Below are 23233 nucleotides of genomic sequence, written 5' to 3'. Positions count from 1 at the left end.
TCGAATTTTGGACTTGTTCCGAGCAGTGGGAGTTTTTCTGGCGAATTTTTTTGGAAATTTGAACTTGTTTTCGGCCGAATTTTTTTTTTCTTTTCTGTGAATCGACTGTAAACGATATCGAACGCAAAAGGATTGGTTGGTTACGAGGGCGAGACGGACAGTGAAATAATGGAAGAGAAATTTTAAAAACTTGGACAGTGAATTTAAAAAAAAAAAAAAAAAAAGTGAATACCGAAAAATCAACAGTGGATAACCATCTGCAGAACAGAAGTGAAAAACTTTTAATTTGGAAACATTTTTGTTTTGAAAACTCCATAGAAATAAAATAGTGAGGAATAAAATTCCATCAACTTATAAGAATAAAAACTACATTACTCAATAACCATGAAACTTTTTACATCATTTTCTCGAGGAAAACCCTACCCCTGAAGTCACTGATCACATCCACCAGTACAGTTTTAAATTCCGTTAACTTCAGCGAAGGAAAAATGTGGACTATTGACAAGTTGCTGTTAATAGTGCTCGCAGCACAGCTAGTGAATAGCCAAGGAGGACTGAAGCTAGTCAACAATGGGTATGAGGGACTAGCAGTGGCCATTACGAACGACATACCCCAAGAGCACTGCAACCAAGTCATTCACGGGCTGAAGGTACGATAGTTTTGCTTCCCGTTGTACAATGTTCCTCATTGACATTCTTCCTCGCATGATAATTTAGATGAGTCATTTAGCCCGGTAACATTTCCGGCTGTTAGATTCACTGATGGCTTATGATATTACTATTATATCATTAATATTAAGTACTAGTTTTTTTTCTTTCTTTCTTTTTTTAGGATCGTTTCATTTGTACTTTGATTCTTAATAAGCCTAGATTAGGGTAATAGACTTAGCTGTTAGATATTAACAATAATACGACTATTACTTAATATTTTCTTATGTCATAACAGCTGTTTAATTTTAATATAAGACATCAGGTATGACACATTTAGACTATGATTATTCTTATTCATAATCCTCTCTCTCTCTCTCTCTCTCTCTCTCTCTCTCTCTCTCTCTCTCTCTCTCTCTCTCTTTTCTACTACTACTACTACTACTAGGTACTACTACACTACAGCTGGTAGTGACATAAAACCGACACAGATTCTGTAGTTAATATATAGAAGTCCAGTCGAGAAGAGTAATCATTGGACAGAAAAATAAAATATAAAAAGAAAATGACGTTCAAGAATAAGCATATATATATATATATATATATATATATATATATATATATATATTATATATATATATATATATATATAGCTCAATAACCATAGCTTCAACTGAATAAACTCATTGTGTACATATACACAGGAATTACAATAAAAGACAATACAAGATAAAAAGCGACGGTAGTTAATACTGACGCCATTTGCCTTAGACCCGAAATATCAGTTCTTTTATGCCTTTGCTCATTATGTAGTTACCAGTCACAATTTGGGGGAAATGAAAACATTGCATTGTTCTCTCGAATGCTTTGGCTGCATTCAAGAAAACAAAAGAATTGCTTGCAAACTCCATTACTTCATGGATCAGCTGTATTCCCTCTCGTATTTAATAGTAGGGTTCTTGAATTGTATGAACTTTATATCTGATTCTTTGCAATGATCATTTCAACAGAGAGCAACCTCTGGTCTCAAACGTGTTTTCAGTGTCAAAGGAGCATTCTCTGTCTGTCTGTCTGTCTCTATTCTATATATATATATATATATATATATATATATATATATATATTATATATATATATATATATATATATATGATTATGTATGTATATATATATATATGACTCGATGAGTTTGATGGGATACAATTTACAATTACTAGCACCTTCTCCTTATAAAATGTCATGCTCCAGTGCAGGCCACCGGCGTTCCTCTCTCTCTCTCTCTCTCTCTCTCTCTCTCTCTCCTCTCTCTCTCTCTCTCCTTCCGTGACTCGATGAGTTAGATAGGATACAATTTACAATTACTAGCACCTTCTCTTTATAAACTTTCACGCTCCCATGCAGTCCACCGGCCTCTGCTCTCTCTCTCTCTCTCTCTCTCTCTCTCTCTCTCTCTCTCTCTCTCTCACGCTGCGCGCGCGTCCACAAATATATTCTTAAGAGTATTCTAGCCGTCACTCTCATTAAGCAGCATCAACCACATATCAACATGCAATTAACCACGGCCGTTTTCCATCCTTTCTCTCATGTCAAGGGAATATTTATTCCCGGGAATGCCGCGGGAATTCATTCCAACTGTAATACCACAGGAGATTTTAATGGTTGTGACACTGGGGTTGATAAGTGTCCCAAAGGTTGTTACATATTTTCGGGCGTTTAATTCTTTTTAGATGACTTTCTTCTACTTGACGAAAAGGTTTAGAGCATTATCTCATATTTGCGTGCGCGCGCGGCATACACACACACACACATAATACGTATATATATATATATATATATATATATATATATATATATATATACATTACTTTTTTATGTAATTTGACAGTTTAATATTTCTCTAAAAATGGCCCATAAAGAAACAAATAATTTTTTATAATCCACACATACACACATATATATATATATTTATGTGTGTGTGTGTATGTGGATTATCAAAAATTCTTTGTTTCTTTATGGGCCATTTTAAGAGAGTTATTAAACTTGTCAAATTACATAAAAAAGTAATATATACAATACATACATACATGTACCAACATTATACATATATAGATATGTGTGTGTGTGTGTGGATTATAAACAATTCTTTTATTTCTTTATGGCCCATTTTAAGAGAATTATTAAACTTGTCAAATTACATAAAAAGTAATGTATACATACATACATACATACATACATACATACATGTACCAACATTATACACAAACACACACACACACACGCATATATATATATATATATATATATATATATATATATATACACATCAATAAAATACTAAACTGACACTATGACAAAATCAAAATATAAGTATCCTCTAATTTGCATTTTATTTGCAGGCTGAAATCGATTCAGCAAAGTCACCGGTAAGATTAAATGTCAACTACATGGTAAAAAAAACTTTCAAAACTAAAAAACTAAAATGCTCCATGTGCACATGAAAACATAAACAATTAAATAAAGTCATCGTGCGTAAAGTCACTGTGCGAGTGTTTGGTTCTAAATGATTTTTGAAACGCGGGACGCAATTTCGTGTGAATTATTCGCTCGCATAAAACGCTCTCTCGCAAATAAATATTTCTCACGCCACTATTTATAAATACATTTCACTTAAACATGCAGCGCTGGAATTCATTACCCAGTTAAAACCTGTGGCTCTCTCTCTCTCTCTCTCTCTCTCTCTCTCTGACATGCATTAAAAACATACTACTTCCCCAGAACAGATAATGGCAAATGCTGTTACAGATAACTTTATTTTTGAAAGTTGTTTATAAGGGATTTCGCTGCTTTTGGAAAGTGTGTGTGTGTGTGTGTGTATGTGTGTGTGTGTGTGCATCAAAAGAATCCCCTATTGCTAACCAGATAATGGCAAATGCTATAACAGATATCTTTATTTTTGAAACTTGATTTACAAGGGATTTCGCTGTTTTTGGAAAGCGTGTGTGTGTGTATGTGTGTGTGTGTGTGTATGTGCTTGTGTGTGTTTGCGCTTTTAAACAATCCCTCCTTGCTAACCAGATAATGGAAAATGCTGTGCTACATAATCTGTTTAAGATGCTTTTATACCGCGTCATTGTGTGTGTGTGTGTGTGTGTGCATTTTTGCGAATGTTTGTGCTTGCGTGCAAGCACGCTTGTATAATTTCCCCAAAGCATCTGGATAACGAAAGCAGGCAATGCTTGTAGGCGGGGAAACGCCCAGCTAAAAATGTTCTCTTAACAGCTTATATCTGAAAGTTTATCAGTATTAGCCGAATGCTGTTGTATTTATATACACTTCTTTAGGCACACACTTCGCTTTGCTCGAGTATTTCAATTTAATCCATCTTGTAAAGCGGCTTACGCTTGCATGCCTAGTTTGCTTCTTAACCAAATTACTTTAAAAAAAATACACACGCACACACACACAAGAGGCCGAAATATTACCAGGGTTCTGCGCAGATAATTCAGAAGTTCTGAGAGAGAGAGAGAGAGAGAGAGAGAGAGAGAGAGAGAGAGAGAGAGAGAGAGTAGTAGTAGTAGTAGTTAGTCGTTACACATGTGACCAGAATTAAGGGAAACTCTTTGTTATTATCTCTGGAAGAAACAGCTTTTAGCCGAGTTACTCTCCACGCGATGTTGGGGGCTAACCGTCAAATTTAGCCCCAAGTTTCAAGTGTGTGTGTGTGTGCGTGTGTGTGTGTGGGGGGGGGAGAGAGAGAGAGAGAGAGAGAGAGAGAGAGAGAGAGAGAGAGAGAGAGAGAGGACTTGACAACTCACTCATTTCTATTATGTGTCGCGTGGTGGAGTTTGCAGTACTCGGTTGTTCTAAACGACTTGTAACTTCAGGGTCATTACCGTTAAAGTTTATATTCATGCTTGTGGAGGGAGAATGTGACAACAATTTTTTTGTTTTCTATATATATATATATATTATATATATTATATATATATATATATATTTTAAACAGGCGGAGGTTTTCTCCAAACCCAACTATACAATGAAGGTATAAGCAAGCCACCAACAGGTCAAGGAACTCATATTTTATTAAGTTTGCAACGTTTCGAAGCCAACCAGCAGGCCTCATTTTCAAGCTAAAAAGTAACAATATCTAATTAGTACAATAAATTAAGCTACAATATTAAAATACACAATGTAAAGTACAATAAAACAATCATAGTTAAAAACACAAATAATGGACCAACCGTTGAGTGTGAAGACAGAGGAAGGACTAACAAAAAACGTAAGCAGTTCACGAGAGGTAAAGAGGTGTAGACGTGGCATGGGTGTTCATGAGGGGACCAGTTTTTTTAATAAACAAAGATTCATTAATTGCTAAAAAACCTTGTGATTGGAAGCTCTGCCCAAAACCTGAAAGTCTTTGTACTGGATCGAATGCCTACATTTATCGGTATGATCCCTTATGTTGGAAACATTCGGGATTCGAAAGCTTAGTGCCAGTTCTATAGCTGATAGCTCTATGACTGTCGATTCGGACCTTGAGTAACCTATGTGTCGATCCATATAGGTTTCCTCGATTACATCGAGGACAAGTAAACTTGTAAATGACACATGAGGTCATCAATGGATCCAAACGTCCTTGAAGTTGAAAAGGCTAACCGATATTCAGTGGGTTTGTAGGTATAATTTTGATTTTCATGGCAGGGAGATGACCAGACATTAAAGCGTGGAGTTCCTTATATAAAGTTGTATTGTGAATAAAAGGAAGGCTAGAATAGAACGGTAATTTAGGAACGTGAGGAGTAGGATGACGTGGAACAAAAATATTATTTAAAAATTTGGAGACATGCTTAAAGAACAACTGGGTGGGAAAGCAGTTGCTGTTAAAATCTTTTGCAAGAACGTGACTTCATTGTGAAAAGATTGCCAACTAGAAGACAAAGCAAAGGCTCGGTGAAGCATGGTTAATAAGGCATTTATCTTAAAATCAAGAGAACAAAAACTAAAAAACTATAAAATTTGTACCAAGACCAGTGAATGTCTTTTTTTCTCAAAAAAACGGAAGTTGAGAAGCCATGAGAGGAGCGTGTAATTAAAATATCTAAAAAAGGCAACTGATTGTTGGTTTCGTGTTCAATGGTGAATTTGATGTTAGGGTGAAATGAGTTGATGAAAGTTAAAAAACCTCTCGGCGTCAAACCGAACTTCTAAAGAGTGCAAACGTGTCGTCAAACGTACCGTTTATAAAAAAGTGGATGGTAACTAAGGGGACAAGAATCAAGCATTTGCTCTTCCAGCGAGCACATGAAGATACCGGCAAAGATGGGTCCAAGAGAGAGCCCATAGCCATACATCAATTTGCGAGTAAGAACAACCATTAAAAACAAAAAACGGTGTCCCGCACCGCCAGATCTAAAAGTTTTTCCTAAAATCATTCTTACGAACCCATTAAAAAGAGACTCATCCCGTAGCGAAAAAGCTTACTTAAAATTATATCAATGGTCTGTTGTACAGGTACATTTGTAAAAAAATGACTCTAACGTCATAGCTTACCATAATAAGGTCCGAGTCCTGAGCAAGAATGGAATTTTTGAACTCGTATGAATTCTTTAGGTTATAAGAATTTTCAGCTAAGGGGGCAAGCATGGGAACTAGATATTTTGCCAGTTTGTAATTGGCGTTATTATACCTACAAACCCACTGAATATCGTAGCCTTTTCAACTTCAAGGACCGTTTGGATCCATTGATGACCTCATGTGTCATTTACAAGTTTACTTGTCCTCGATGTAATCGAGGAACCTATATTGGATCGACACATAGGTTACTCAAGGTCCGAATCGACAGTCATAGAGCTATCAGCTATAGAAACTGGCACTAAGCTTTCGAATCCCGAATTTTCCAACATAAGGGATCATACCGATAAATGTAGGCATTCGATCCAGTACAAAGACTTTCAGGTTTTGGGCAGAGCTTCCAATCACAAGGTTTTAGCAATTAATGAATCTTTGTTTATTAAAAAAACTGGTCCCCTCACTGAACACCCATGGCCACGTCTACACCTCTTTACCTCTCGTGAACTGCTTACGTTTTTTGTTAGTCCTTCCTCTGTCTTCACACTCAACGGTTGGTCCTTATTTGTGTTTTTAACTATGATTGTTTTATTGTACTTTACATTGTGTATTTTAATATTGTAGCTTAATTTTATTGTACTAATTAGATATTGTTACTTTTTAGCTTGAAAATGAGGCCTGCTGGTTGGCTTCGAAACGTTGCAACTTAATAAATATGAGTTCCTTGCCTGTTGGTGTGCTTCCCCTACCTTCATTGTATATATATATATATATATATATATATATATATATATATATATATATATATATATATATATCACTACTAGGAAGGGATTTGGACATCGTAACTGTATGTTAAATATACCTATTGAAAAATACTATATTACCTATTAATAACTTCAGTAAAATAGGTTTTTCTCTTGCCAGTCTGTAGCAATTCTCAGAACAAGTTTCCTTAGTAAAGCCTAATTATTGTAAAATAAAACCAATGTGGGTTTTATTGGTGGGCCGGAGGGGAGGTAGGAAGTAGGTTTACTGTATGTATGTATTATATATATATATATATATATTATATATATATATATATATATATATATATAATGTAATTTCTGGGAGAAAGGATATCACTCCCTTTTGGATATAAACGCATTACTGAGCTCTGCCCAAAACCACAGTTTTCAGAACACACTCACACACGCACACACACACGCACACACACACTCACACTCACACTGCATGAGGAGCTTGGTGGAGGGACTTAAGGCCAAGAGGCAGAGTAACCACTTAACAATACCTTCTTCTCTTCTCTCTTTGGGTAACATTTACTTATAATCGACGGAAGGCAGAAGGAAAATCGTTTCAATCAAGATAGGCGGTAAAACTCTTCATTCTAACAACTTGCTTGATGGTTCGGCTCTTATGAAAATTGACTCTTCACATTTTATTTCTTCCTTTTCTTCCTCTTGCTTTTTTTCGAGGCTCGCCGTTAGGTGAATATAATATGAATAACGAAAAGTGAAAGGTCAAAGTTTGTATTTTGTATAAAGATTTCAATTACGCCATTCAATAGGAAAGCAGGTATTGTTGAAAGCAGTTTATTTTTAATAATATATATCATGCAAAAGCCAAAGAGGAACAATATGCTCTGATGAAAGTTTCAGCTAAAAAAAAAAAAAAAAAAGTTATTTTCTTGTTATTCAATCTTGAAGGTAAGGTCTGAAGTCTCAGCGCATATGAAAATATCCTCATAGTGTCATACACAGATACAGAAAAAAAAGCTTCTATATAAAATAGGACATAAGCCTGATAAGTTTGAAAAAAAAATTTAAATATAATCTTCGTGATATTATCAATTCATCTGTTTCGTAGTAGACAATTGTCCTAAAGGTTGCTATGTGATCGATCACCAGCAAGAAAACGTGAATAGCTTGAATCCTACGATAATACCAGAAAGAAAATGTTCTGTAATTCATTTCCACTTCTTTGAAAATAGACTTCAGATCCCGCTTTGGTTAGAAAAAAAAATATAAAAAATATCAGAAACACCAACTGGCAATTTCTTTCACTTTCTTTTGAAACAGTCTATTACTCATGAATCCTTTTTTTCTTTATACCCACTTCTTTACAGTACTGGCAAACATCATGAATAATGTATAACAAAAACTCATACAACATCATGGAATAGTTTGGCCGCGTCTTCACAAAGAGAGCTTTTTCTCGTGAATTATTTTCCCCTCCAGAATCCATTCCCATATTTGGCTTTAATACTTTTCACTAACACTTGACGGTTCCCGGCGCCTATTTCTCGACATGTTCATCTAGTTTGTATAATTAGCTGGAAAAAAACAAAACCAAAAAGCTCCTTATATTTGTAAAAACTGCTTTCTTTCTTTTCACGTTTGATTTATTTTTTCTTTTCGCAATACTTTTCCCAGTTCTCTTTCTACAATTCAGTCCGTTGTTGCGCATTTCGTTCTTCCTCTGTTTGAAACGGGAGACGAGGAGATAACCTCAGACTCGGAGCACTAAAACAAAATTGTATTCACAGCGAAGATCTGTGTTATTGCATACCCAGCATAGCTTTATATTCCTCTCTCTCTCTCTCTCTCTCTCTCTCTCTCTCTCTCTCTCTCTCTCTCTCTCTCTCTCGTTGAAAGTATAAAATCTTTTCCTCTTTTTCCATTGTCACGCTGCACTGCACTCGCCCTATACAGAGAGGCTTCTTACGGATTCTCGCCTGTGTGAACGCCACACACACACACACTATATATATATATATATAATATATATATATATATATATATATATATATATATATATATATTAAAGGTTTTTTTTGCCAAGCGAAGGAAAAAATGAAAAAGCGAGATAGCCAAGTACTTTTGGTCCTGTTCGGACCCTTTACATACGTGTGTATATATATATATATATATATATATATATATATATATATATATATATATATATATATATATATACACACATCATACATACATACGTATATATTATCTATATATACATATACATAGTTATATACATATACATAATATAATAATATTATATATATATAGATACATGAATGATCCAGTAACACATGGAAAGGCCTGGTCAGATGGAATAAAAGAAGTACTGGAAAGAAAGGACCTTAACATACAGCAAGCACAACAATATGTCCAAAATAGGGGTAAACGGTTGCTGATGAGCTTCGATGTAAGTGTAGTAGCAAGCGGCAATGATTATGGAAGTTTTACTGCACAGATGGATACTTCATCCACGAATCATCGCTGGAGTATGAAAGAGACAGTAACTGGTGTCCTGGAAATTTCTCTCTATCTCTCCCCTTTGGTCACGTGACAGACACCTAGTCTCATCTTCCTTAATGTCACTCGAACTCACATAGGTTCTTCTGAATTGAAATTCGCGTTTCTTATGTATTCCGTAAACACCACTTCACATTTTCTTTCCCAAAACCACTCATTCCCTGCATTTCCAATCACCTCCTTTCACATAATTCACCCCTCTCCTGCCTTTTTCATAATCCTCATTACTCCTCTCCAGAACCCACCATTTCCATAACAACTCCTTTCCTGCCTTTCTCACAACCATCCACACTCCCTTCCATAAAAACTCCTTCCCTGCCTTTTCCACAACCACCCATATTCCTTTTCCATAACCACTCTTTTCCAAACTTTCTCACAACACTGCTGACTATTTTCCAAAACCGCTCCTTTCCTCCCTTTTCCACAATTTACTCCTTTCAATAACGACTTCCTTGCCTACCACACAACATACATAACCACCCATTCGCGCCCCCCGTCTTTCAACCACAACCCTCCACAATCCTTTCCATAGCCATTCCTTTCTTGCCATTCTCACAAAGATCAGTAATCCCTTCCATATAACCGCTGCTTCCCCCTCTCTCTTTCCCACCTGCATTTTTGCAAAGGGATGCTGCTGACGATAATCAATGTCATCGAGATGATGATTATCGCCTCGGAGATAATCAAATCTGCATTATTCTAATTACACTGGGCGTGGCTGAGTAGTATCTCTCTCTCTTGGTGCTGCTGTATAAAGGTGCACAGACAGACTTTACGAGGCCAAATTGTAAAGAGAGAAATAAACATGGTTCTTTTGGGGGGAAAAACTAGTTAGTTTTCTTAATTGGTTTTGGAGTGAAATTGAAGTTGCTTTGCAAGTGGTTTTGGGTTGGAATTAGCATTGCTTTTTGAGTGGTTTTTGGGTTGAATGAAATTAGAATCGTTTTTCAAGTAGTTCTGGGGTGAAATTAGAATAGCTTTTTATGTGGTTTTGGGGTGAAATTAGAATAACTTTTAAGTGGTTTTGGGGGGAAATTAGAATAACTTTTTATGTGGTTTTGGATTGAAATTAGAGTCGCTTTTTAAGTGGCTCTTGGGTGAAATTAGAATAACTTTTTATGTGGTTTTGGGATGAAATTAAAGTCGTTTTCAAGTGGTTTTGGGGTGAAATTAAAATAACTTTTTTATGTGGTTTTGGTGTGAAATAATAGTTAGTTGTTTTGGGGTGAAATTAAAATAACTATGTGGTTTTAGGGTGCAATTAGAGTCGTTCTTTAAGTGGTCTTTGGGTGAAATATAGTCGGGTTTCAAGTGGTTTTACAGGTCAAATTTTAATCGCTTTTTCAATGGGTTTAGATTGACATTAATTTTCTATTTTTTTTAGGGGGGGGTGAAAGTAGGATAACTTTTAAAAGTGGTTTTGAGGCACAACTAAAGGCGCCTTTTATTGATTTTTTAATGCAATTAAAGGTTAAATGGGTGAGATATAAAGTAAAATATAATATGCCAGAAGAGATGAGGAAGCACGTACGAAAGAAGTGTGGAGAAGAAGAATAGCAAACGTAAAAATAAGACATAAAAAGGAGATATGAGGAAATGAGGAAAATGGAACTTACAAGAGCAAAGAAAAAAAGATACATCTAAGAATGAGACTGAGGATATAAAATACAATGGGAAACTGAAGCGAAAGAAGAGGAGCAGGGAGGAGAGGAGAGAGAGAGAGAGAGAGAGAGAGAGAGAGAGAGAGAGAGAGAGAGAGAGAGAGGCAGGTACAGAAGGGGAGCAGGGGTGAAAGAATGAAGATAAGGCGAGAAAGTCAAAACGAAGGAAGAGAGAGAGAGAGAGAGAGAGAGAGAGAGAGAGAGAGAGAGAGAGAGAATGCAACTCTTAAGAGAGCGAGAAAAAAAAAATAGAAAGAAGGAACAATAAATCAGGAGGGAAAACTATCACGTCGACAGTAAAGGGAAAGTTCGTTTTGCTTTATGGCAGGTGCATGTGTAGGAAACTCCAATTCCCTTTCGGGAGTTATCTCTCTCTCTCTCTCTCTCTCTCTCTCTCTCTCTCTCTCTATCTCTCTCAACTCTTCTCTCTCTCTGTCTCATCCTCCCGCTCTCATCTTCTCGATCTCTCTCTCCTCTCCTCCCCCACCCCTCCCTCCCCTCTCTCTCTCCTCTTTCCCGGGTTATGGTACAACACTGCATCCACACCCACCACCCTAGTCCAGATCTATGCCAGAGGAAATGGAACGCGCGAGATTCTTCATGTAATAAAACTTTTACTTCTTATTTATTTATTTATTTTATTTTATTCGCGACGATGAAATGTTCGCGCGAAACAGTCCAATGTTTCCGTTTTTCTTTTACGGTTTCCTTATGGCTTTCGAAATGTTAACTTTGGGAAGATGGTTTAATATGTATTCAAGTTCTGGGACAGTGTTCGGATTACGATGATTCGACCGTTTTATGCTCTTGGCGTTAATAAACAGAATCTTGTATATTATTCTGGTGATAAAGGCAGTAGCTGTACGAAAAATTTATTTTACAGATGCATGTTAGTTTTGTATCGTTTGCGTAGTAAATACATACGGAAGCATACATAATACACACACACACACACACACACACACATATATATTTTTATATATATATAGATATATATATATATATATAATATATATATATTATGATACATGATGTATGAATTTACCAACACTGATCCAAGGGCACAAAACGATAGGATCAGTGTAACCTGAAAACTTGATATATATCTGTTGAATATGCGTAGGGGCACATGTATGTATACGCAGGTGTTTCTTTGCAACAACAGCGTATATGTAATTCGATTCGCTAAGGAAACGAACAATTGCCCATTAATATCTAAAACCATTACATCTCCTGATTAGAAAGAGACCTCGCTGTTGATGTCACTCCATCGATTCGGGGGCTTTGAAGAGAGAGAGAGAGTTCACGACATTCAACTTGTCAAAGTTGTATAAGATATTTTTATTCACCAGATGTCACCGTGTCAGTGATTAATGGCGGCAGGATAAAAGAAGTATTTTGGGCCCACAATTTTGGGAGGGAGCTTTTAGTTTTCAAAAAGAAAAAAAAAAAAAGTCAGCCTAATGGGAGACCGGATCTAGAAAGTTGAACGATTCTAAACTGTCTTTCTATCAGTAGATGAACTTTTTCTTTCTTTTTTTAATCTCGAATTCTTCCCGCTTCATCTAGCCGCTGCGATCTATGCAGGATATCTCTAAAAGGTGGCCCAGCAGTTCAGTGGTCCACCCCCCCAAAAAAAAAAGTCCTTAGGCCTGTCTATTTTTATCTCCACAAAATATGTTACTTTCTGGGTGATTCGAAAATGTAGCTTGATTCTCTCACTTTACATAAGTACTAATGTTTGTCAATGACTTCTATACCTGAAAATATTTATAAAATGTGTCGTATTTTATTTAGACATGTTTTAAGTTCTTTCTATTTATAAGGTGTTAAAAGTTTATGATAGTCTCATATGTACACACACACACACACACACATACTATATATGTATATATGGAGTGAAACCAGGGGTAATTGGTTTAGCACTTTGTACGCAGTTGCTAGGTCTACGGTTTGCTCACGGGTACCACCCACCAGTCCACCTCACCTGCAAATAAATACTATAGCCATTAGGCTCACGACTATACCTGAAATAAACTCGCTGATGCATTGTATAATTACAGAGCATTTAAAGCCTCATATAACAATAAATACTGCAAATTACTCGACGTAACTCATTAAAAATAAAAAACGATAAAAAATCACATATTCAGAATCTGTTTTCCTCACCAATAATATTTGAAGGCCGTTTGGCTAAATGATCGAACAGGGCGGCCGTTGTATCGTTTTAACGATTCATTTCCGGCGATTAGAGACTGATCCCCGGACCATTAGTGCACAAGAGGCGATCTATATAACCGTCACTGAGGTACTACTACCTGTGAATGCTTGGAACACGAAGAAATGTGAGATACTTCATCTGATCTGTCTGTTTCTCTATCTACCTGACTATACATACACACAAACATATATGTTTTTGTATTTTGTAAGACATACTATGTCCATATTTTACCAGTGATCAGGAGCACAGAAGGAAGTGCTCGAAATATATGGTTGCAAAGTTAAAATAATTTTTTATGGGCCTTTTTTTATCTTTACACACACACACACACACACACACACACACACACACACACACACAGCTAATTCTAATCGTTTCTCACCGGCCAACCCTAGACATGTCTATCTTACCCCTTCTTATTTACACAGAGGTAAATTAGCGGTTAAGTATTCCCCATTTCGTGGACGTAAAATTGGCCATAAAAGATGGTTAATACATGGAAATAAAGTGGTCCGTTAAACGAACTATACCAGTATGCCTCCGTAGAAAAGAACGGAACGATTTAGATAAATTCATTATATATATATATATATATATATATATATATATATATATAGATATATATATATATATTCTATATATTCTATATCTTTACTATGTATTTCTACTGACAACATATCCACAAGAGGCGAGAGTATGACATTCGAATGCATACATTATATATATATATATATATATATATATATATATATATATATATATATATATATATATATATCACCATGTACTTCTAGTGACACATGAACATATCCACAAGAGGCAAGGGAAAGACATTCGAATACCTGACTAATTCTAGTAAATGCCAAAACGATCATTTTTCTTTCCTTTACATCATAATTAAAACCTGCAAAATAACGAAATAGTAGAACGTAAGCTATTGCGTGCGTATTCGAGAGTAATCATCCCTCTCCTCACGAATCAGAAATTTTAGGGGAATTTTGCTTGTAACAGACAAATTGCGAACTGCTTCGTCACTGTAGCGTAACGCATTCGTGGTTATTATAGCTCTGGCAACGCCTCTCTACAGCGATAATCCCATAATAATTGCGGGGGGGGGGGGGGGGGGGGTTGGTTTTGGGAGGGATGGAGGGCGGGGCCTGCTGATAGGATTTTTACATTGCTCGTCAATACGGATTTTCTCTTTTACATTGGTTTACGTTACTCTCATTTCTAGTCTTGTAACGCAGACATAGGCGCATGGTTCGAATCCGCGAGAGGACGAATTTCTTATTAACTATACAAATTCCCCTCGGTTAACATATATGAAAATGTATATTAATTCCGAGGGAGAGCGAATTGGATATCAAAGGATATTTGTAGCTTAATCGGTGCATATGAATCACGGTATAAATATATATATATATATATATATATATATATATATATATATATATATATATACTATACATACATACACACACACTCATATATATATGTATAGTGTGTCTGTGTTTCTCCGTGCTCGCGCGCGTGTGCGTGAGCATAAAGACAACGGGCACACACGCAATGGCCGGGTAACAATTAACTATTACGGTTCCGTTGCATGTATCTGTGTAAGCTCTATCCCAGAATTAATGGTTGTATCGGCGACCCTTCCAATATCTCTCGGCCTGGTCATAATCTGACGTGAGCAGAACATAAAAGAATATTGTTAGGCGCCGTGAAGAGCGAAGCTCTTATTGCTTTTATGGTGGCGACCGTTCTCTCTAGGATGATAATAATAATAATAATAATAATAATAATAATAATAATAATAATAATAATAATAATAATAATAATATTCTTCTATTAAAAATAATGGCAGAATTCACAGAACTGATTTTATACCAAAATCTGTCAATTCTCCTTACGATTTGCTTTTCTGGCACGCTGGTATTACTAAGCAACTGTCCAATATTCATCGTGCTGTAGGTCGTCAACGGAATATAGCTGCTTTGTGATACCAGCGTGCCAGGAATACAAATCATAAGGAGAATTGAAAGAATTTTGTATAAAATCAATTCTGTAAATTCTGCCATTATTTTTAATAAAACATTTTTTGAAAGAAGGTCTGTTTCCAGCATGCACAAATAATAATAATAATAATATAATAATAATAATAATAATAATAATAATAATAATTGTAGTAGTAGTGGAATTGGTAGTAGTAGAACCTACCTAGTTTCACAGATACTTACATAGGTAATCATATGATATAAAATATAAAACTGAATAATGTCAAATGGCTCAATGAGGGACTTAATTCCTGGATTTAGAAAACACACAACACACACACACACAAGCATTTATCACAATACAAGACTGAAATTACACAGGACATTTGCGTGTTCATGGCAGCCGTCGGAAGGGAAAACAAAAAATATTGCTATAGAAAAACACTATTGTAACTCTAGAAAAAAGCTATTATGTAAAAGAGAATAAGACTCAAATACATACGAAGTCTTCCGTAGTTACGTTACGGACCTCCCCATTGCAAAAATAGTAAAATATAAATAAGTAAATAAAAAATAACACATAAGGAACTCCTACGTGACCCGAATAAGTACTCATGGTCTGTTTCGTTGTGTCTTTGCGTGACACAAGAATACGCGTTCGTTTGCTCAAAAACCTCATCGAAATTACTTGATTTTCTTTTACGATAATTGACTAAGATGACTTTAGCATCTCATATTTCACTCTATTTGATACAACGCCTCTCAGTGTCGTCCAGGGACATCATTCCCACGTTTTCAATATTTCTATTAAATAAGAAAACGGACATTAAGAGACTAGTAACATGAATAATAAATAAATAATATCAAAATAATTAGTTGAAGAGCAATTGTACATGTCAGTTATTTTGGTAACTATCAAAATGCAAGACCTTTATCATGTAGATATCTGAAATAATATTTAATCTCATGGATACTTTTATCCTTTTGTAATATTATTCAACTTGTGATAAAAAAAAAAATTGGTATCAACACAAAAAGTAAAATATGTAGTCGTCATTCCATAACGTTACTTCTCGAAATGGAAATTTATGATAATAGACCCCAAATAATTTTTTAAATGAGGGGTTATTAGATGAACATCATCGAATTCCTCTAAGACGGCACAAATGCTAATTTTATCAGCGAGCGTCTTAGGCAAGTTTTCTTATTTGACTTTATTCCATTGGTCTTTATTGATGATCTCTGTTCCATATGGATGGGGTTTACATTCTGAATAATAATAATATAATAATAATAATAATAATAATAATAATAATAATAATAATAATAATATAAACTTTTTTCGTGGAGATGTACACACCAGTGGTACATTTATGTTCATCTGCATCTTAAGCCAAACTTCCCTTCACCCAATTAATGTTTTTACATAATTTTGTTTTTATAGGAAATTATAGGAGAGATAAAAATGCATTGACCCTGAAAAATATGTCTACCTAAAGTAAAGAAAGATGTACAGTAAATACTAGGATGGTTCTAAAGTATACTCAATGAATTTCTCCTTGGCCTATTTTAATTTTCAGGTTAAAAGTTACAAGATGATAAATATATAGTTTCTCAAAGACTTAATGCTGTTTTCAATCAAACCCACTCTACTTAGCTTTTAATCTTTAGTCATTTGTACACACAGATTAGGACATATCTTCATTTTCTGAAAATTATTTATGCACAGTAACTATGGATTACTTTTCTAAATGTATACATGCAGTGATTATATTCATATTCCTTTCATGGATTAACTTCACTGTTTTACAAGTACTAATTCCAGGGGAAAAAAACCGACATTACTAAGAAATTTGGTCCTCATTCATCTCACATAACTTTAAATGAACTTTTTTTTATTTGTATCTTTACAGAGTGTGCTCAGGGAATTCTCAAACATCTTATGGACATCCACCGAAGGTCGAGCCTTCCTTCGTCAGGTCACAGTTGCCCTCCCCCCCACCTGGAGAACTGACTCCCTTACATGTTCCCTCCTCACCCCTGTCACTCCACTGTCAGTACCAATAGACAGCCATGTCCACGTCACTTCCGCCCACCCGGTTTTTGGTGTGAGACCCTGGACTCAGCAGAGCCAGGGATGTGGACATCATGGAGACTACATCCAACTCGGTGGCGACCTTCTAAGAGCGACGACAAACAACACCTATGATCATGTGGCTCAACTCCTCATGGCTGAGTGGTCGAAGTTCCGATGGGGCGTGTTTGAGGAGAGGGGATACCCTGATGATCCGCTATACCCACTGACATACAGGGATCCAACAACAAACAATCCCGTGCCCAATAGGTGTACCACAAGGCAAAATCCAATAGTACCTTTCTGTCCTACTGCATCACACAATCCTGAGGCTCCTACAAAGCACAATGCTCAGTGCATAGGGAGGTCTGCCTGGGACATTATTGAACACTCTGAGGACTTCAATAATGGAAGGTAAGTTTCATTACTGAAGACAGTTAAATGCTAGTGACTCATTTTTATGGTAATTGTTAAGCAAAATAAATTTGTTAGAATGTTACTGCTGTTCTACTACAACTCTAATCTCTGATATTTTCTCTTTTTCAGCAATAAGATAACAAATGGTACAGCACCTCAGATGCCATCGTTCACATTTGTGCAAGAAGCACCCCCACGTTTTGTTTTCGTAGTAGAGGACACTGCTGTCATGAATCTCCAACAGAGGTGGGAGTTTGTTCGGAAAGCTGTACGCAGAGTCATGGTTTACGACGTGCCTGACGGCGCTCATGTTGCCTTAGTCATTTTCAACTCACAGGCTAAAACTACTGCACCTTTAATGAAAATGGAATCTATGTCCGATGTTCGACAACGCGTTGGCTCTTCTCTTCCCAGAAATCCATCGCCTGTACCAGAGAGCAACAAATGTATTCTTTGTGGCTTCCAACAAGGTTTGAGAGCCCTTAATATTGATTCTCCTGGTACTGCTGGATCTACAGTCATACTAGTAACTACTGGCAAAGGCACAGCTTCCCAAGACGAATTGGATGAAATGGAAAGACTAGCGAAACAACACAGAGTAAGAGTTGAGGCTGTCATTTACCCAGTTACTGAGAATCGAGGTACAGCCACTACTACGCATGGCCTGGAGTCTCTTATCAAGGCCACTGGAGGATCATCTTTCACAGTTATGGATGAAGGAGTGGGTAACGACTCAAAAGTTAACATGATGGTTGCCCTCATGAATGCATTATTTTCAGCAGTACGCCACAGCTCTTTGCCAGGCACATCCAAGGTTCCGGTCCTAATCCACAGCTATGCATATCCTGGTGGAATTGCATCTATGGCAACTGGTTCTTTCAATCTGGATGACTCCCTTGGTCCAAGTGCCCGCTTTTCAGTCTTTTATTATGACCTTAACCATGTTGGTAACACAGTGCAGCTTACTTCACCTTCAGGTCAAACTATTGCTTCAGTGAATATGCAAGAAGATGGTGATGCTAATGTGATTTTTGTTAATATCCCTAAGGCAGAGCGTGGCATATGGACATATCAAGTGGAGAACAGAGCTGATTCCCACCAAGGCCTTCACATTCAGGTCGTAGCCACAGAAAGTGAGGCTCGTCAGATTAGCATTAGGCTCTGGACAAGTAGCGATCAGTCCATAATCAACATGACTGATTCAATGACACCAGTGAGGGTTTATGCAGAGGTAAAGGATGGACTGGTGCCAGTACTAAATGCCAGAGTTACAGCAAGGTTACAGAGGCTTGGTACTAACACAACAGGAAGCAACTACAATTCCATCGTTGTTGAGCTTTTTGATAATGGATTTGGAGGTAATTAACATTTTGTTTCTAGACCAATGTTTTAAGGGATTTTATCTCAATATCAACAATGATAAAAGTTTAACTAGTCAAGTCATAGTTTCCAGTATGTATGTTAAGTTTTTAAACGCTAGTTACTGCCAGTGATCTCTTAAACATAATACTTCAGGACATTACATAAAATTAATGAAGAACTTAAGAATTTGTAGTCATTAACAATAGTTTACATGAAAATGCTGTCATTATGAAAATTATGCAATAATTTATATAAAGTTTGAGCACCTTACTTAAGCAAAGGTCTAACCTTATTTGAAAAAATTAAAATCTCATGGAAAAACACACTACTTGCGTATAAATGATTTAATCTGAAATGTTTATCTTTCCTAGTTTAGGTTTACATCAATACTTTATTTTTCTTCAACAGATCCAGATATCACTGGAGGAGATGGTGTGTACTCCCGTTACCTTCCTGCACTTAAGGGAGCATCAGGCCACTATGAGCTCAGTGTAACAGCTGACAACAACAATGGTCTGGCCCACTCTCCAGTTACTGATGCATTCCCAGGCCGTACTTACTCAGAGAGAGACAAAATTACATGTTGTGGTAGCAGAATAAAATATGAATACATAAAACCAGTGAATGCCTTCCAAAGATCAACAGTCTATGGTGTTTTGGATATAGTCTCTCCAAATAATGGCATTGATATTGTTCCTCCAAACAGAATTTTGGACCTACGATCTCACGTTAACCAAACATCAAGGGAAGTTTCGCTTCGATGGACAGCACCTGGGGATGACTATGACTGGGATCGTGCTTATCACTATGAAGGTGTCCTGGCCAACTCTTGGGCAGAAGCTAAGGCATTTAGTGGAGAACGTATAAGTGGTATGCCAGGACCAGTGCTTGTGGGTACTGAACAGTCACTTATACTTCAAATTGACAAATATGAACAAACAATTTACGTAGCCATCCGTGGAGTGGATGAAGCTGGAAACCGGGGAGGAGTTAGTAACATTGCCTCCTTCTGGCTTCCAACTCCACCCACAACACCCACTGTTGTTACAAGTCCCAAAACACTTGAACCTACAATAAACTTGGCTCAGCCTCTTGGCCATGAAGTTTTTCAGCCAGTTAGAGTTGCAGGTCTTAGCCTTGAAGATGTTGCTGTCATAAGTGGATCCGTGGTTGGATTTTTAATAATAATGGCAGCACTAACTACATTCTGTTACTGCCATGTGGCTCGTCATCGGCGCCAACAGCACAAAAAGGATCAAGAAAGAATGGAAGGTAACCGCAATGTTATGATTAAGACAAACTCCACACTTATGGTAGGAGATGAGGGACAAGATTCTGTAGACAGTGCAGTGAAAGAAGAAGCTGGACTTTCAAAAGATGGACGTCCGATCTCTCCCATGCAGTCATGGGGTGCTTCAAAATTACTACAGGAACATGAACGCCGAATTTCCGTGACAAGTGGTCCTAACATGGAAGTATCAGGATCCTTATCTCACTGTCAAAATTTCCAAGATCCCTTCCCTGATGTAACTCTGATTTCAACTCATCCTTATCCGACAGCACAAACCCCATCAACAACCCATTCTGACCCTCCTGCCTACCATCCAACTTATCTACCCGAGCCCCACCCTTCTTACTCCTATCCGTACCACCCCGGATACAGCCACGAAGAACTACCCCCCTACACACCACCTGGACAACCATCACAATCGTCTCAGGCTTCTACTGTATACACTCAGGAAATTGGTTCCCAACCATCTGAAATGTCTTACCAAAGTGATCCATCGAATTACCCAACAGAGATGCCATCCATCACAGCAGAAATACCTTACTGTCAAGCCCCACCGCCAATGTATATTCCCTACCCAGAGCAAGCATCGTTCATGCCTCATGCTCCCGTGCAGGTAAAGGTGCCTCCTCCAGTAGCACCCAAGCCCTCTGCCTCGGCCCGAGCCGCAGCAGTGGCATCCCCAACGGCATCGGTGGAGCCCAAACGCCGCAACGTGACGCAGGTGTAGTGTAATCCACAGCAGGAAGATTTCCAACTCCTTAAATCTAGGAAAGCTTTGTGTGTGTATATATACGACTATCATCTGCCAATTTCCAAGCTCCTTTACCTCTCGGACTGACTTTTATATGGTTTTTTAAATGTACAATAACTGTTGTCAATACAAAATAGAGTGTCGTCTTAGACAGGCGTTTAATGTTGTGCATACAATTGTTGGCTGTAAGCTTTGCTCAGATCTAGTCATAAATGTGTAGTTCGCTGTTGAAAATGATCATAAAAACTTGAGGTGATCTTCGTTTGGAAAGAAACGCTGTGAGTCAAGCAACGTCGAGTTGCATTCACGGGATGCCAATTCGTGAGTCATTATAACACGGATTTAGCACGAACTTTGACCTGCATTTGTAGTTATCGATACAATCCTCAAATATGTGAAAAGAAAAACTCGAGGAAACAGATACCAGTCTTTACACATCATCACTTGCTTGCAGCAACGAATGGTGTGGTATTGCAAACTAAAGAAAAATTTCCTTAGATGTAACTACAGAACTCAAAGAGTGCTTGTTTCCAACCCAAGACGACTTCTCTCCTTAAATGCTCTTCAATGTTTATTCTTGAGCGATCTCCGAGTATAAACACTACCATTTTCAAAAGTGAAGGACAGCCGAGTTAACATTAAAGCGATGTTTTGAACTTGTGTGTAAGGAAAAATCCAGTTTGAAAATGTACTAAAATCCAGTTTGAAAATGTACTAAGACTTGACTTTAGAGTTTCCAGGAATAAAGAACACTGTGAGGTAAATAATAAGTTATTTTATAAGTGAAAATTTCCGAAGGAATATCTAACTTAACAAGGTCTCGGGATCCTTACACGCATCTCTTAACTAATCAATTAATTAAACAAAATGTGATTGCTTAATTAACTGATTACAGTTTCTACATCACATTGGTGTCAGCGTTTGATGTTGTGAAGTAATGAACTTCGTTCCCATGAAGAACCGATGGTATATGTTGGGAGGAAAAAAAAAGTTCATGTGTTTGGAAAAACGATCTGGAACTTTTCAAATATTAATGATTTAATTTCAGGAAATCGCATTTGGAACCTCTTAGTGATAATACTTGAAAATACTGAAAAAAGAATTTTGACTCTGAATTTTATAACGAAATTTTAAAAATGATGTACGACAAAATATTTAGCTGAATACTGAACAAAATATTTTTTAACTGGGTAACTTGCAAAAACTATCTGCATCATATGCAAAGGTTTAAAATAAGAAAACATAAAGATACCCTTGAAAAACAGATAAGTGTAGATATTGGTGTCAAGGTATTTAAAAAATAACGTACCAGTGATGAAAAAAAGAAACCTGACCAGTACCTCAGATAAACATTAACATTTTAGAAAAAAAAGAGAAGATTTTAGATAAAAACTAAAACCTTACTTATCACATCAGAGTGAGTTCAAAGAGAGTGTATATATATATATATATATATATATATTATAATATATATATATATATATATATATATATATATGTAATGATGAAGAGCTTCAAAAATTCCAGACATTCCTTCTGAGAACATCTTTTGAACATGAACGATTGATGTTGTAGTGGTAAAACAGATAAAATAGATTTTATGTACGTAGAAGTAACCTTTTTTCCGATTCCAAACCGATCTCATTATATCTTGTATATCTGTGATAAAAAACTCTTTTGAATAAAAAATAAAGACAATCATGAATGTTATTCGAGTTTTACCAATCCTATTACAGGACTCACCAGAATGGATAATTGAGACAGCTGATAAGTTCTTTAACTTAATATTGGCATACAAGTGTATGTAAAAAGTATATATATATATATATATATATATATATATATATATATATATATATATATATATATATATGTCTTTGTGTGTGTGTGTAGGTATGTATGTACGTATGTATTACATACATACAT

The 23233-nt window shown here is 36.4% G+C and overlaps 2 protein-coding genes across 2 annotated transcripts in view; one reads left to right on the top strand and one right to left on the bottom strand.

Annotated features, from left to right (window-relative positions):
• Positions 1-22969, top strand: part of LOC135218465 (calcium-activated chloride channel regulator 1-like) — a 23176-nt gene extending 207 nt beyond the window's left edge. The window contains exons 1-4 of the mRNA XM_064254791.1: positions 1-650; positions 17326-17900; positions 18033-19261; positions 19674-22969. The exon at positions 1-650 is cut by the window's left edge and continues 207 nt beyond it. Coding sequence (XP_064110861.1) covers positions 489-650; positions 17326-17900; positions 18033-19261; positions 19674-21283 — 3576 coding nt within the window. The 5' untranslated portion in view covers positions 1-488 and the 3' untranslated portion in view covers positions 21284-22969. The remainder of the gene's footprint in view (positions 651-17325; positions 17901-18032; positions 19262-19673) is intronic.
• The window catches only part of LOC135218540 (calcium-activated chloride channel regulator 1-like), a 915765-nt gene that overhangs the window by 444834 nt on the left and 447698 nt on the right, over positions 1-23233 (bottom strand). The window lies entirely within an intron of this gene.

Source organism: Macrobrachium nipponense, chromosome 9 (genome assembly GCF_015104395.2).
Source record: "Macrobrachium nipponense isolate FS-2020 chromosome 9, ASM1510439v2, whole genome shotgun sequence".
Lineage (NCBI taxonomy): Eukaryota > Metazoa > Arthropoda > Malacostraca > Decapoda > Palaemonidae > Macrobrachium > Macrobrachium nipponense.
This window is presented reverse-complemented; position numbering and strand designations above follow the sequence as displayed.